Source organism: Oncorhynchus mykiss, chromosome 4 (assembly GCF_057628025.1).
Source record: "Oncorhynchus mykiss isolate SJ-2025 chromosome 4, ASM5762802v1, whole genome shotgun sequence".
NCBI classification, from domain to species: Eukaryota; Metazoa; Chordata; class Actinopteri; order Salmoniformes; family Salmonidae; genus Oncorhynchus; species Oncorhynchus mykiss.
In genome coordinates, this window is record NC_143025.1 from 78363256 (window position 1) to 78377877 (window position 14622).

At 40.9% G+C, this 14622-nt stretch overlaps 2 protein-coding genes across 4 annotated transcripts in view; both read left to right on the top strand.

Moving 5' to 3' along the window:
- LOC110522448 (1-phosphatidylinositol 4,5-bisphosphate phosphodiesterase beta-4) overlaps positions 1-8504 on the top strand; it is a 142866-nt gene extending 134362 nt beyond the window's left edge. For 2 of the 3 annotated variants that reach the window (XM_036976061.2, XM_090233087.1), the window contains one exon: positions 272-8504. In XM_036976061.2, the coding sequence (XP_036831956.2) occupies positions 272-357 (86 nt within the window). In that variant the 3' untranslated portion in view covers positions 358-8504. The remainder of the gene's footprint in view (positions 1-271) is intronic. The other variant, XM_036976062.2, reaches the window with a different exon arrangement.
- Positions 8505-11159: 2655 nt separating this feature from the next.
- LOC149984146 (uncharacterized) lies at positions 11160-14244 on the top strand. Its single transcript, XM_090233089.1, has one exon. The coding sequence runs from the start codon at positions 12536-12538 to the stop codon at positions 14153-14155; it is 1620 nt and encodes a 539-aa protein (XP_090089215.1). The 5' UTR covers positions 11160-12535; the 3' UTR covers positions 14156-14244.
- Positions 14245-14622: the final 378 nt, after the last annotated feature.

Sequence of the window (14622 nt, forward strand, 5' to 3'; positions counted from 1 at the left end):
GATTCTTGCGTAAGGAGGTGTGTGTGGATTCTTGCGTAGGGAGGTGTGTGTGGATTCTTGCGTAGGGAGGTGTGTGTGGATTCTTGCGTAGGGAGGTGTGTGTGGATTCTTGCGTAGGGAGGTGTGTGTGCATTCTTGCGTAGGGAGGTGTGTGTGGATTCTTGCGTAGGGAGGTGTGTGGGGATTCTTGCGTAGGGAGGTGTGTGTGGATTCTTGTGTAGGGAGGTGTGTGTACCGTTTGTGTAACAGTGTGGTTGTTGGTTCCCTCTAGGCCAAAGACATCCAGCAGATGGTGAAGCTGGAGGAGGAGATGGACCGCAGACCAGCCACAGTGGTTTAACCACTCCCACCAACTGAGACACACACACATATACACTGCCCAGACCAGCCACAGTGGTTTAACCACTCCCACCAACTGAGACACACACACAGACACACACACACACACTCTGCCCAGACCAGCCACAGTGGTCTGAACACCCCCACCAACACCTAAGACACACACAAACACCCACACAGGCACCGAATGCTCCCTCAAACAACTGTCGCAGAGACCCAGAAACACTCACACACCCCACTACACACACCCCCTAGATCCCCCGTTTCATTTCCTCACCCTGCAATATTGTCATAACTCATATCCTCTATCCCTCTAAATCTCCCTCAGCAATGAACCACACCCACACACAGTCAGTCCCCCCTCCAACTCCCCTGTGCTGTGGAGCCATTGGTGCAGACCGGTGATTGACAGTAAGATGAGCGAATGCTGTTTGAACGTGGGTGGGACATCCAAAACATTGAGAGACACATCCCACCTTCACCGTTCCATTTCTCCACCACTCTACTACACCCGGATCCGCTTTTTATAATCCTCCATCCATCTTTTTAATCTGTTTTAAATGGAAGCAATGTTTGCAGATATCAATAGTCACTGTACACATACACAAAGACACTGATACACATACACACAATCTTTATCACGTCTGTTCTTTCGGTTGTCATGACGGCTTAAATCATGTTTTCTGTTCAAACTCTTGTAATAGTTTTATTTTGTATTTTTAATGGTACCAGGTATCAATAACAGGACCAGAATATGGAGGGGGAAAATACGGATGTATTAGTTATACATTTTATGTCAGCACAAAATATGTAAATGATGCTGTATGCTACACAAGAGTTGAAGTAATGTCCTGAGCACTTTATATGTGGTAGGCATAATGTGGTAGACATAATGTGGTAGGCTATCATAACCCAAGTGATAGATTTCTCTGTTTTGATATGAATGTAAACTGAAAAAGGACAAAACGTTGGATGAGCGCTGTTCGGAGAAAACTAAGCCCAACGTCAGGTAGTCCTAAACACTGCAGCTTGTCCTTCACACATAGTTTTGTTTTATCAAGGGATATCTACGAATTTTTCTCAACTAAAAAAATATACAAAAGGCTAAACCAGAGACTGATTTTAATTCTTTCACACCGACAGAAGTGTATATAGGGAGTGTGGATGTGTAGACCAGTGTTCTTTCGCTGGCCTGTCTTGTATGACACCGTGTTAGATTCAGAAATAACCACTTAATGTATTGTATGTGTCAAATGGCATAAAGAGGACAATCATTTTTATTAATTTTTTTAAATGTAACATTCATTTTGACATGGAGATATATATTAATATACATATACAGTGCATTTGGAAAGTATTCAGGCCCCCTTCCCTTTTTCCACATTTTGTTACGTTACAGCCTTATTCTAAAATGGATGAAATAAAAAATGACAAAGCAAAAAAACCTTATTTAAGTATTCAGACCCTTTGCTATGACACTGGAAATTGATCTCAGGTCCATCTTGTTTCCATTGATCATCCTTGAGATGTTTCTACAACTTGATTGGAGACCACCTGTGGTAAATTAAATTGATTGGACATGATTTGGAAAGGCACACACCTGTCTATATAAGGTCCCACAGTTGACAGGGCATGTCAGAGTGAAAACCAAGCCATGAGGTTCAAGGAATTGTCCGTAGAGCTCCAAGACAGGATTGTGTCGAGGCACAGATCTGGGGAAGGGTACCAAAACATGTCTGCAGCATTGAAGTCCCCAAGAACACAGTGGCCTCCATCATTCTTAAATAGAAGAAGTTTGGAACCACCAAGACTCTTCCTAGAGCTGGCTGCCCGGCCAAACTGAGAAATTGGGGGAGAAGGGCCTTGGTCAGGGAGGTGACCAAGAACCCGATGGTCACTCTGACAGAGCTCTAGAGTTCCTTTGTGGAGATGGGAGAACCTTCCAGAAGGACAACCATGTATGCAGCACTCCACCAATCAGGCCTTTATGGTAGAGATGCCAGGCGGAAGCCACTCCTCAGTAAAAGGCACATAACAGCCCACTTGGAGTTTGCCAAAAAAGCACCTAATGGACTCTCAAGACCATGAGAAGCAAGATTCTCTTGTCTGATGAAACCAAGATTGAACTATTTGGCCTGAATGCCAAGCGTCAGCACTGTAGAAAACCTGGCACCATCCCTACTGTGAAGCATGGTGGTGGCAGCATCATGATGTGGGGATGTTTTTCAGTGGCAGGGACTGGGAGACTAGTCAGGATTGAGGGAAAGATGAACGGAGCAAAGTACAGAGAGATTCTTGATGAAAACATGCTACAGAGAACACAGGACCTCAGGCTGGGGTAAAGGTTCACCTTCCAACAGGACAAAACCCCTAAGCACACATCCAAGACAACGCAGGAAGTCTCTGAATGTACTTGTGGCCCAGCCAGAGCCCGGACTTGAACCCGATCGAACATCTCTGGAGAGACCTGAAAATAGCTGTAGAGAAGAATGGGAGAAATTACCCAAATACAGGTGTGCCAAGCTTGTAGCGTCTTACCCAAGAAGCCTCGAGGCTGTAATCGCTGCCGAAGGTGATTCAACAAAGTACTGAGTAAATGGTCTGAATACTTTTTATTTTTAATACATTTGCAAAAAAATTAAATGTGGAAAAGTCAAGGGGTCTGACTACTTTCCAAATGCACTGTATATACACTACATGTCAAAAGTTTGGACACAGCTACTCATTCCAGAGTTATTCTTTATTTTCCACAATCACCTGACCTCAACCTGATTGAGATGGTTTGGGATGAGTTGGACCGCAGAGTGAAGGAAAAGCAGCCAACAAGTGCTCAGCATATGTGGGAACTCCTTCAAGACTGTTGGAAAAGCATTCCAGGTGAAGCTGGTTGAGAGAATGCCAAGAGTGTGTAGAGCTGTCAAGGCAGAGGGTGGCAATTTGAAGAATCTCAAATATATTTTGATTTGTCTAACACTTTTTTGGTTACTACATGATTCCATATGTGTTGTTTCATAGTTTTGATGTCTTCACTATAATTCTACAATGTAGAAAATAGTAAAAAATAAAGAAAAACCCTTGAATGAGTAGGTGTGTAAAAACTGTTGACTGGTACTGTATATACAGTGCCTTGCGAAAGTATTTGGCCCCCTTGAACTTTGCGACCTTTTGCCACATTTCAGGCTTCAAACATAAAGATATAAAACTGTATTTTTTTGTGAAGAATCAACAACAAGTGGGACACAATCATGAAGTGGAACGACATTTATTGGATATTTCAAACTTTTTTAACAAATCAAAAACTGAAAAATTGGGCGTGCAAAATTATTCAGCCCCTTTACTTTCAGTGCGGCAAACTCTCTCCAGAAGTTCAGTGAGGATCTCTGAATGATCCAATGTTGACCTAAATGACTAATGATGATAAATACAATCCACCTGTGTGTAATCAAGTCTCCGTATAAATGCACCTGCACTGTGATAGTCTCAGAGGTCCGTTAAAAGCGCAGAGAGCATCATGAAGAACAAGGAACACACCAGGCAGGTCCGAGATACTGTTGTGAAGAAGTTTAAAGGCGGATTTGGATACAAAAAGATTTCTCAAGCTTTAAACATCCCAAGGAGCACTGTGCAAGCGATAATATTGAAATGGAAGGAGTATCAGACCACTGCAAATCTACCAAGACCTGGCCGTCCCTCTAAACTTTCAGCTCATACAAGAAGAAGACTGATCAGAGATGCAGCCAAGAGGCCCATGATCACTCTGGATGAACTGCAGAGATCTACAGCTGAGGTGGGAGACTCTGTCCATAGGACAACAATCAGTCGTATATTGCACAAATCTGTCCTTTATGGAAGAGTGGCAAGAAGAAAGCCATTTCTTAAAGATATCCATAAAAAGTGTTGTTTAAAGTTTGCCACAAGCCACCTGGGAGACACACCAAACATGTGGAAGAAGGTGCTCTGGTCAGATGAAACCAAAATTGAACTTTTTGGCAACAATGCAAAACATTATGTTTGGCGTAAAAGCAACACAGCTGAACACACCATCCCCACTGTCAAACATGGTGGTGGCAGCATCATGGTTTGGGCCTGCTTTTCTTCAGCAGGGACAGGGAAGATGGTTAAAATTGATGGGAAGATGGATGGAGCCAAATACGGGACCATTCTGGAAGAAAACCTGATGGAGTCTGCAAAAGACCTGAGACTGGGACGGAGATTTGTCTTCCAACAAGACAATGATCCAAAACATAAAGCAAAATCTACAATGGAATGGTTCAAAAATAAACATATCCAGGTGTTAGAATGGCCAAGTCAAAGTCCAGACCTGAATCCAATCGAGAATCTGTGGAAAGAACTGAAAACTGCTGTTCACAAATGCTCTCCATCCAACCTCACTGAGCTCGAGCTGTTTTGCAGGGAGGAATGGGAAAAAATTTCAGTCTCTCGATGTGCAAAACTGATAGAGACATACCCCAAGCGACTTACAGCTGTAATCGCAGCAAAAGGTGGCGCTACAAAGTATTAACTTAAGGGGGCTGAATAATTTTGCACGCCCAATTTTTCAGTTTTTGATTTGTTAAGAAAGTTTGAAATATCCAATAAATGTTGTTCCACTTCATGATTGTGTCCCACTTGTTGTTGATTCTTCACAAAAAAATACAGTTTTATATCTTTATGTTTGAAGCCTGAAATGTGGCAAAAGGTCGCAAAGTTCAAGGGGGCCGAATACTTTCGCAAGGCACTGTATCTTGTTCATAAACTCTAATGCAAATCAATTTTCAACAATACATACAGTACAATGAGTTTTCATACAGATGTAGAATCTTAATGTGAGCCAGTTTGCTACAGCAGTTAAATAATCCTGTTGCAACAGAAAATGTGGATTGTAATTAATGGTCATTTTTGTAGGGATTGACCATTTTTTTCATAAGGGAAAATCAAGTCTGAAATTTCAAAGTGGAAATTACAAACTTCAGTAGCTTTTTCAAATACACTACAAGTTTTACATTTCCTGCATTGCACGAAATGTCTCCTGCAACAGGGTGATCAAATTAAGATCCTACATCTGTAGACCCTTGAGAACTAGTTTGTTGTTGTTTCTGGATTTTAGAGATAGCAGGGATAGATTTACCAGGGGTTGATAGCTCTCGGTCTCAGCTATGATGCATTGGAATTAGAATGAAGTTGCCCCTAACCTCTGGTCTGGGGTCAGATATAATTTCATCCCATTTATGATCAAGGTTAGATTTGGGGGTAGGGTAATCTGATTTTAGATCTGTGGTTATGGGTAGTTTAACTTCTACCTGCAATACTGTATGAAAGTGACGCAGAATTACGTCATACTTCCGGGGTCAGTCCCCTATAAATCATTTGAATGGGCTTTACGATTATGTCATGAAATTCAGGAAAACGCACTCATTTAAGATATATATCAAAATGTAGTTTTGTTTTTGGATGAATTTACTTCTGCCAGATCCCTCTTATGAAGTTTTCGCACTGAAGACAAATGCCCTACGTATTTGCCCATTGAAGACCATTGCGCTACGCATTTACCCATTGAAAACCATTGCGCTATGTATTTGCCCATTGAAAACCATTGCGCTACGTATTTGCCCATTGAAAACCATTGCACTACGTATTTGCCCATTGAAAACCATTCCAACAACTTTAAAAAGTTGTAAAACTACAATGCTACTTGCCGCGACACTTTCATAGGGTATGACTATGGAACGCCGTTTGGGTCTTTGCGTATCAAAAAATATACACGTCAAATAACACCGTTTAATTATAGAATGTTGTGTTGGACCGCAACTTCTGTGGTAGTTAGCTAGCTTTAGCTTGGTACCTAGCTAGCACCAATACAACCAGCCTGAAAACAATGACCAGTAGAAACTGCAGTTATTTTCTTTATTCTTAGAAATTATTTCGGAATCCCTGTGAGTATTAGCTAGGTAGCCTCTTGTTGTTCGCCTATTGAAATTGAACTTCAGTTCATGAAAATAAATAGTTAGGCAGCTACTAAACCCTGTTGCCCAAAGCTAACGGTATAAGCAGCCAGCTAGCTTCATTAGGCTCGACGGTACCGGGTTATATGTTGTGAAACTAGGCACAATATTTTTTAAATTTGCGATTGGCCTTCAAAATAAAAGTACCTATTTGAACGTGATGCAGAAGGTGACAATGGGTGGAATCATGCCATATTTAGACTAGATAATGTTAATAAACAAGGTTGGAATATGAAGCAATGAAATGGGGTATATGTCTACTCTAACACCCACAGAACACTACTGTGAAGAGTTTATGAAAATATTAGCATTGTAGCTCGGGACTGTGACTGTGTGAAATCACCTCCCCTTTCAGCCCATTGTGTGTATTGACATTCATATTGCAGTGTATAGCTTTACCTACGGATTGGGGCTCAATGAAGTATCAGTTTTCTCAATACCCAAGATATTAATTCCCAATGACCTCCTCAGAGTTATCAAACTCAAACATCCACACAGTATTGTTTTTCTTCTGGAATGGTGTCCCAATACACATGGGTTGACAATAAATGTGGCTCAATTCACAGTTGTTTCAGAGTCCCACAATAAGAGATACGATGCTATTGTTCTCTGGGTGTCAAATTATTGTATTTTGTTGATTTTATATAACATTCCAACCTCGTTTAGCATGATCTATTCAATTATGGCATAATTCTACTATTTGTATTAATTTGCATCACTTTCAATTACATACTTTTATTTTGAAGGCTAACAGCAAAGTCCACTATTGTGGCTAATCCTTATTGTGTCTAGCTTCACATAGATGGGTCCGAACACCATTAATCAAATAAGAAGTGTCTTATAAATTAGGGTTATTTTAGATGACACCAAGCTATATAGTTAGCTATATAGATACTGAAACAGATTATGTAATTTTGCTATGTTTTTGGGGAAGAACATTGTTTGCATCCATGAGCTAGGTAGCTTTTTTTATGACCATCACTGTAGGTGCGCGAGACAAGTTTACCAGCATCATAGCATGGGTATCGATGAACCATTTTGACATATGAAATACGAGTGATAGTGTAATCAATGTATGAACGCGTTAAATTATAATATGACGTGCAGTCATAATTAGGTCATGATTGGTCAACAAGCTCATTGGATTTGTATCTTTTTTGACACGCAAAGACCCAAACGGCGTTCCATAAATGACGGTGTTGGACAGGTGAACGTTTTAGTTAGAGAGATGCATTGTGGGATTGTTTTTATAAAGAAATCATGGCTACTGTAGTTTGTGTGTACATACAGACAGACAACTGTGGTCAGGTGTGTACTGCATGGCATTGCACTCACAAAGATCGACCAAAACAGACAATGCATATACCCTGAGTGACAACAAGTGCTTCTTTTAAACTTTGTTTCTGCTGTTGAATTCTGCTGTTGTTCACCCAAATGGTCTACAGAGAATATTATATATATTGGAATGTATGTAGGTAATAACCTAAATGTGTTCACTGGTGACCCTGGTCAATCAATGGCTGGGAAATACAATTATCAACCACTGGGTTCCTTTCTTACTGTTTCTTTCTTCTTTTCTGTTTCAAATCCTCTTTCTCGCACTCTCTCTCTCTCTAGCACCTCACACGATAAACAAATGAATGCTCTCACCACATATCTTGTGCAGAATTACAAGTTTTTTTTAAAAGTGCTTTTAAATTGTATTCCATTGCTTTCAAATGGGCTTCTCAATGTCTGCTAGGACATTTACATTATTTTACAAATGATAAATCCCAAAATAAGGGGTTATTTATATAAAGGTATATAAATAAATATACAAATAATATATATATATATATATATATGAAATATAGTGTGTAGTTTAAGACAATATTGTGTTTGTTAGAGCTTTTGCACTAGTTGAATGTTTCTGTTATGTGTGACTATGTAACTTTTGCTCTCTAGTTTGTTGACAAAGCAGATTGTTTGCAGAATAACTTTGCTTTTGATTTCCTTTTCGATTTGTATATCCTCTTTTTAGCTTGTCAACGTACGTATAATCATGTTAGTGTTTTTGTATTTATATTGTACTGTCGAGCTTCTAGCAATGAAAATACTGTTATTGCCCTGCTCCCTTAATACTGTTTTCTAGTATGTGTACCAATAAACTATACAGTAGTAAAATGGAACCTGTACTTTATTTGCTAGCCTATGGGGATACCTTAAAGGTGCAGTCTGTTGGTTGTTTATTTACAGTACATCTGAATAATGTTGTGTCATTGTAGAATAATAGTGAAGACATCAAAACTATGACAACACATACAGTATGGAATCATGTAGTAACCAAAAAAGTGTTAAAGAAATTAACATTTTATATTTGAGATTCTTCAAAGTAACCACCCTTTGCCTTGATGACTGCTTTGCACACTCTTGGCATTCTCTCAACCAGCTTGTATTCCTGGAATACATTTCAATTAACAGATGTGCCTTGTTAAAAGTTAATTTGTGGAATTTCTCTCCTTAATGAGTTTGAGCCAATCAGTTGTGTTATGTCAAGGTAGGGGGTATAGAGAAGATAGCCCTATTTGGTGAAAGACCAAGTCCATATTATGGCAAGAACAGCTCAAATAAGCAAAGAGAAACAACAGTACATCATTATTTTAAGACATGAAGGTCAGTCAATCCAGAAAATGTCAAGAACTTTGAATGTTTCTTCAAGTGCAGTCTCAAAAACCATCAAGCGCTATGATGAAACTGGCTCTCATGAGGACCGCCACAGGAATGGAAGACCCAGCGTTACCTCACCTGCAGAGAATAAGTTAATTAGAGTTAACTGCACCTCAGATTGCAGCCCAAATAAATGCTCACAGAGTTTAAGTAACAGACACATCTCAACATCAACTGTTCAGTGGCGACTGCGTGAATCAGGCCTTCATGGTCAAATTGCTGCAAAGAAACCACTACTAAAGGAGACTAATAATAATAAGAGACTTGCTGGGGCCAAGAAAAATGAGTACATTAGACGAGTTGGAAATCTGTCCTTTGGTCAGATGAGTTCAAATTGGAGAATTTTGGTTCCGATCTCTGTGTCTTTGTGAGATGCAGAGTAGGTGAACGGATTATCTTTGCATATGTAGTTCCTACCGTGAAGCAGGGAGGAGGAGTTGTGATGGTGTGGGGGTGCTTTGCTGGTGACACTGTCAGTGATTTACTTCGAATTCAAGGCACACTTAACCAGCATGGCTACCACGGAATTCTATAGCTATACGCCATCCTATCTGGTTTGTGCTTAGTGGGACTATCAGGACAATGACGCAACACACCTCCAGGCAGCCAACAAGTGCTCAACATATGTGGGAACTCCTTCAAGACTGTTGGAAAAGCATTCCAGGTGAAGATGGTTGAGAGAATGCCAAGAGTGTGCAAAGCTGTCAACAAGGCAAAGGGTGGTTACTTTGAAGAATCTCAAATACAAAATCAATTTTGATTTGTTAAACACTTTTTTGGTTACTACATGATTCCATATGTGTTATTTCATAGTGTTGATGTCTTCACTATCATTCTACAATGTAGAAAATAGTTTTGAAAAATGAAGAAAACCACGGGAATGTCCAAACATGTGACTGGTACTGTAGTTATCATTGTGAAATCCTTAGTGCTGTGATTAACTGACACTTCAATTAATAATTTTTAAACAACTAATTGGCCGATGTCGGTTCAATTATTTAAATCTCATTTCATTACGTTTTTCTCTGTGAACTCGAGTAGGTGTGTCCAAACTTTTGACTGGTACTGTATATCAATAGCAAATCATTTCTGGGTAACAATTAAATAACTTACTGTTAATAACAGATTTCCATTAAAATTATCAAAAATAGCTTTTAGCAACAAGAAAAACTATTTCTCAAGCTAAAATGTTGTTGGACTGTCTGTGATTGGTCCGAGTGGAGAGAGGAAAACTGAAAACTAGTTGTTATTGGAAAAGAGGTTTGGAACTCACTTTGTTATTGGTCTGTTAACCTATTTACTGCAGTGTGATGTCACCATGGAAAGCTGAAACTCCCGCACATGCAAACCTGCTTGTTAGAAGGTCCTTTGTAGATTGTTTTTTCAACCAGCAACTTTGAGGAAATACAGTTGAAGTCAGAAGTTTTCATACACCTTAGCCAAATACATTTAAAATCTGTTTTTCACAATTCCTGACGTTTAATCCTAGTAAAAATTCCCTGTCTTAGGTCAGTTAGGATCACCACTTTATTTTAAGAATGTGAAATGTCAGAATAATAGTAGAGAGAATGATTTATTTCAGCTTTTATTTCTTTCATCACATTCCCATTGGGTCAGAAGTTTACATACACTCAATTAGTACTTGGTAGCATTGCTTTTAAATTGTTTAACTTGGGTCAAACATTTCGGGTAGCCTTCCACAAGCTTCCCACAATAAGTTGGGTGGATTTTGTCTCATTCCTCCTGACAGAGATGGTGTAACTGAGTCAGGTTTGTAGGCCTCCTTGCTCGCAAACACTTTTTCAGTTCTGCCCACAAATGTTCTATAGGATTGAGGTCAGGGCTTTGTGATGGCCTCTCCAATACCTTGACTTTGTTGTCCTTAAGCCATTTTGCCACAACTTTGGAAGTATGCTTGGGGTCATTGTCCATATGAAAGACCCATTTGCGACCAAGCTTTAACTTCCTGACTGATGTCTTGAGATGTTGCTTCAATATATCCACATAATTTTCCTACCTCATGATGCCATCTATTTTGTGAAGTGCACCAGTCCCTCCTGCAGCAAAGCCCCCCCACAACATGATGCTGCCACCCCCGTGCTTCACGGTTGGGATGGTGTTCTTTGACTTGCAAGCATCCCCCTTTTTCCTCAAAACATAACAATGGTCATTATGGCCAAACAGTTCTATTTTTGTTTCATCAGACCAGAGGACATTTCTCCAAAAAGTACGATCTTTGTCCCCATGTGCAGTTGCAAACCGTAGTCTGGCTTTTTTATGGCGGTTTTGGAGCAGTGGCTTCTTCCTTACTGAGCGGCCTTTCAGGTTATGTTGATATAGGACTAGTTTTAATGTGGATATAGATACTTTTGTACCGGTTTCCTCCAGCATCTTCACAAGGTCCTTTGCTGTTGTTCTGGGATTGATTTGCACTTTTTGCACCAAAGTACGTTCATCTCTAGGAAACAGAACGCATCTCCTTCCTGAGCGGTATGATGGGTGCGTGGTCCCATGGTGTTTATACTTGCGTACTATTGTTTGTACAAATGAACGTGGTACCTTCAGGAGTTTGGAAATTGCTCACAAGGATGAACCAGACTTATGGAGGTTTACAATTTTTAGATTTTTCCATGATGTCAAGCAAAGAGGCACTGTGTTTGAAGGTAGGCCTTGAAATACATCCACAGGTACACCTCCAAATGACTCAAATGATGTCAATTAGCCTATCAGAAGCTTCTAAAGCCATGATATCATTTTCTGAAATGTTCCAAGCTGTGTAAAGGCGCAGTCAACTTAGTGTATGTAAACTTCTGACCCACTGGAATTGTGATACAGTGAATTATAAGTGAAATAATATGTCTGTAAACAATTGTTGGAACAATTAAATGTGTCATGCACAAGGTAGATGTCCTAACTGACTTGCCAAAACTATAGTTTGTTAGCAAGAAATGTGTGGAGTGGTTGAAAAATTAGTTTTAATGACTCCAACCTAAGTGTATGTAAACTTCCGACTTCAACTGTAACACTGAGAAGAAAAAAAGTCACACTTTTACAGTGTTAGTTTTATCATTTTTTGTACAATATGATACAGAACAGAGTAAAAAATGAATTTCGACTGCAATGAACCCTGGCAGGCATGAGCTGTAGGCTACTGTTCTGTTTGTTGCAATAATCACATTCAATAAGAGCTCAATTAATTCACAGTCCCCCAGACCCCTACACACAAACAGGCGGTGCAGCCTCTGAAGCACCTTATCACAATTAGGCTATTAGTGATTCCATTAGAAAGCTGAAAAAGTATGATAATGATGTTAGCGTTGTCCTGGCAACTCCATGGCTTTTCGTGACTATAAAACAGCTTTGAGGGGCGGTATGTTTTTTTGCGGTGTGCATCACGTTGGGAGAGAGGTTTCACCAAACCTGCTCCTGGACAGATACTGCTTCGTGTCTAACATACATAAAACCGTTATTCTATCAATTAAGTCATCATGTTGAAACTTCCGGAAAAGTCCAGCAGCCAAACAGGCACCAGAATCCTCCTCGAGGCCATGTCGAACGATAAGGTCCACCTGGCGAGGTTCATTCTCGACGCACTGGATGGGAAAATCATCGACTCCAAAACCGAGGGCGCGCAGACCCCTCTCATCTCATCTGTTCTGCTACCCGAATGTCAGACCAGGTCCAAATTCATAGAGATGCTTCTCCATAGGGGCGCCAGCGTCAATTGTCAAGACGAGAGCGGCCGCACTGCGCTCAGTTACGCATGTGAAAAAGGTTACCTTGACGCGGTGAAGATTTTGGTTAGAAACAACGCAGATCCAGAGATGGTTGACGCGTGGGGGAACACTGCGCTGATGTACGCGGCAGTGGCTGGTCACTCACCGGTCGTTGCGTTCTTGGTGAGAGCCTTCAAGAGACTGGGGCTTCAAATAGACCGACAGAATAACGTTGGTAACTCGGCAGTGGAGGTAGCAAAGTTTCTCGGCCACACAGACTGTTTTTATGCGCTTACCAGTAACTCAAAGAAAACCCGTGAAAATGACGTTGGAGGTCAGAAAGATGGTCATTCCCACGTCAGCTCGGATTGTAACGTAAATGAGGAGAAGTTGGAGAGAAAGTTATTGGATCCCATTAAGACACCAGACGTTCTCCAGGTCTGTCCTCAAAGCAACAGCTTGGCAGCAGTGGACGGGACATGGCTCCTGAGGCGTTCGGGTCGCAGAAGAAATTCTTTGATCTTAAAGAGTCGATTACAGTCAATGGATTCCATTGAGGAATTTGAGAGAGAGATTGACATCCCCACATTCCCACAGGAGCTGGTTTTCTCGGGTGTTCTCACCCCCAAACCCCCTCCTCGATCTAACAACCTCCAGACCTGCCCAAACCCGAAAACAATCTGTGTCATCACCAAACTTGGGGAAAAGTTCACCAGCTCCGATAATCACCTGCCTCCTCTTACCAGAGGATCTGAGCATCTAAATCACATGTCAGTTCTATATTCGCCCCGGCCGGCCAAAAACAACCTCAAAACCACCAAAAGCTGCGTGTCAATATCTGCGCCAATAACCTCTTCGTCCTCTCGTCTTGGTGTCCTACTAACTCCTATCACAGGCAACAAAGGCAAAGACGAATGGGATGATGTCAAACTGAAAACAGGACCTGCCTTTGGTGTGAGGAGATTTGACGACAGCTACTACCAGAAAAGGTGCAGTTTGCCCACAAGCATCCTCAGTCCTGCACCTCCTGACCGTTCGAAAATGCCTTTACACAAAACCAAAACTATGTGGAGAAACGTTTCACCGACGGCCAACACCGAAATTCCAGATTTTACACCACCTGTCACCAGTTCCTCAACGACGTTCACGGTATTGGGCAACAAACTGTTTCGGAGGTTCACATTCCCCGCGTTTAAACAGAGCGGGAAGGAGGCGCAGGGGGGCGCGTGTGGAGGAGATCCCGCCTCAGGTTCACCGCGAGGAATGCCACGTTCAGAGACGTTCCCGCTGAGCACAAGACACCCGCAGGTGGGTAGCAAGCCCAGCATTGACAGTATCAGTGCAGTGAAATGCGAGTTTGACTTCAATTTTAAAACGGCCCATTCCTCTTAAACAGTATTTCTCTGAGGATCATGCTTAATAGCCAAATGTCCTTTTGGAGAGTTGCAGTGTGTGAAGGCTTTTTCCCCCACTTATTTTATTCCAACACTACTAACACATTTTATTAAACTTGCCTAATTGTGATTCTAGATTTAGGACTATAGGAGATGAGTTAAATCAGGTGTGTTAGTTCTGCCTTGGGCTGGAACAAATACCTGTACACACTAGTGTTGGGAAGGGGGCGGGACAAACGCAAAGGCATATCCACCCGGAAGCCTCATGCAGCACAAATAGGATTCCCGTGCTACTGTAAAGATGATGTACATTTCCTTTGAATACCAAACGCCATCACTTTCATAGCTATTCATGTCGGTTGTGAAATATCAATACTATACATGTAATTTATTTAAATTGTTTTCATGGATTGCATTTCTATTTCAGTTACATTCTTGAATTGTGAAATATTAAGATGAATTAAT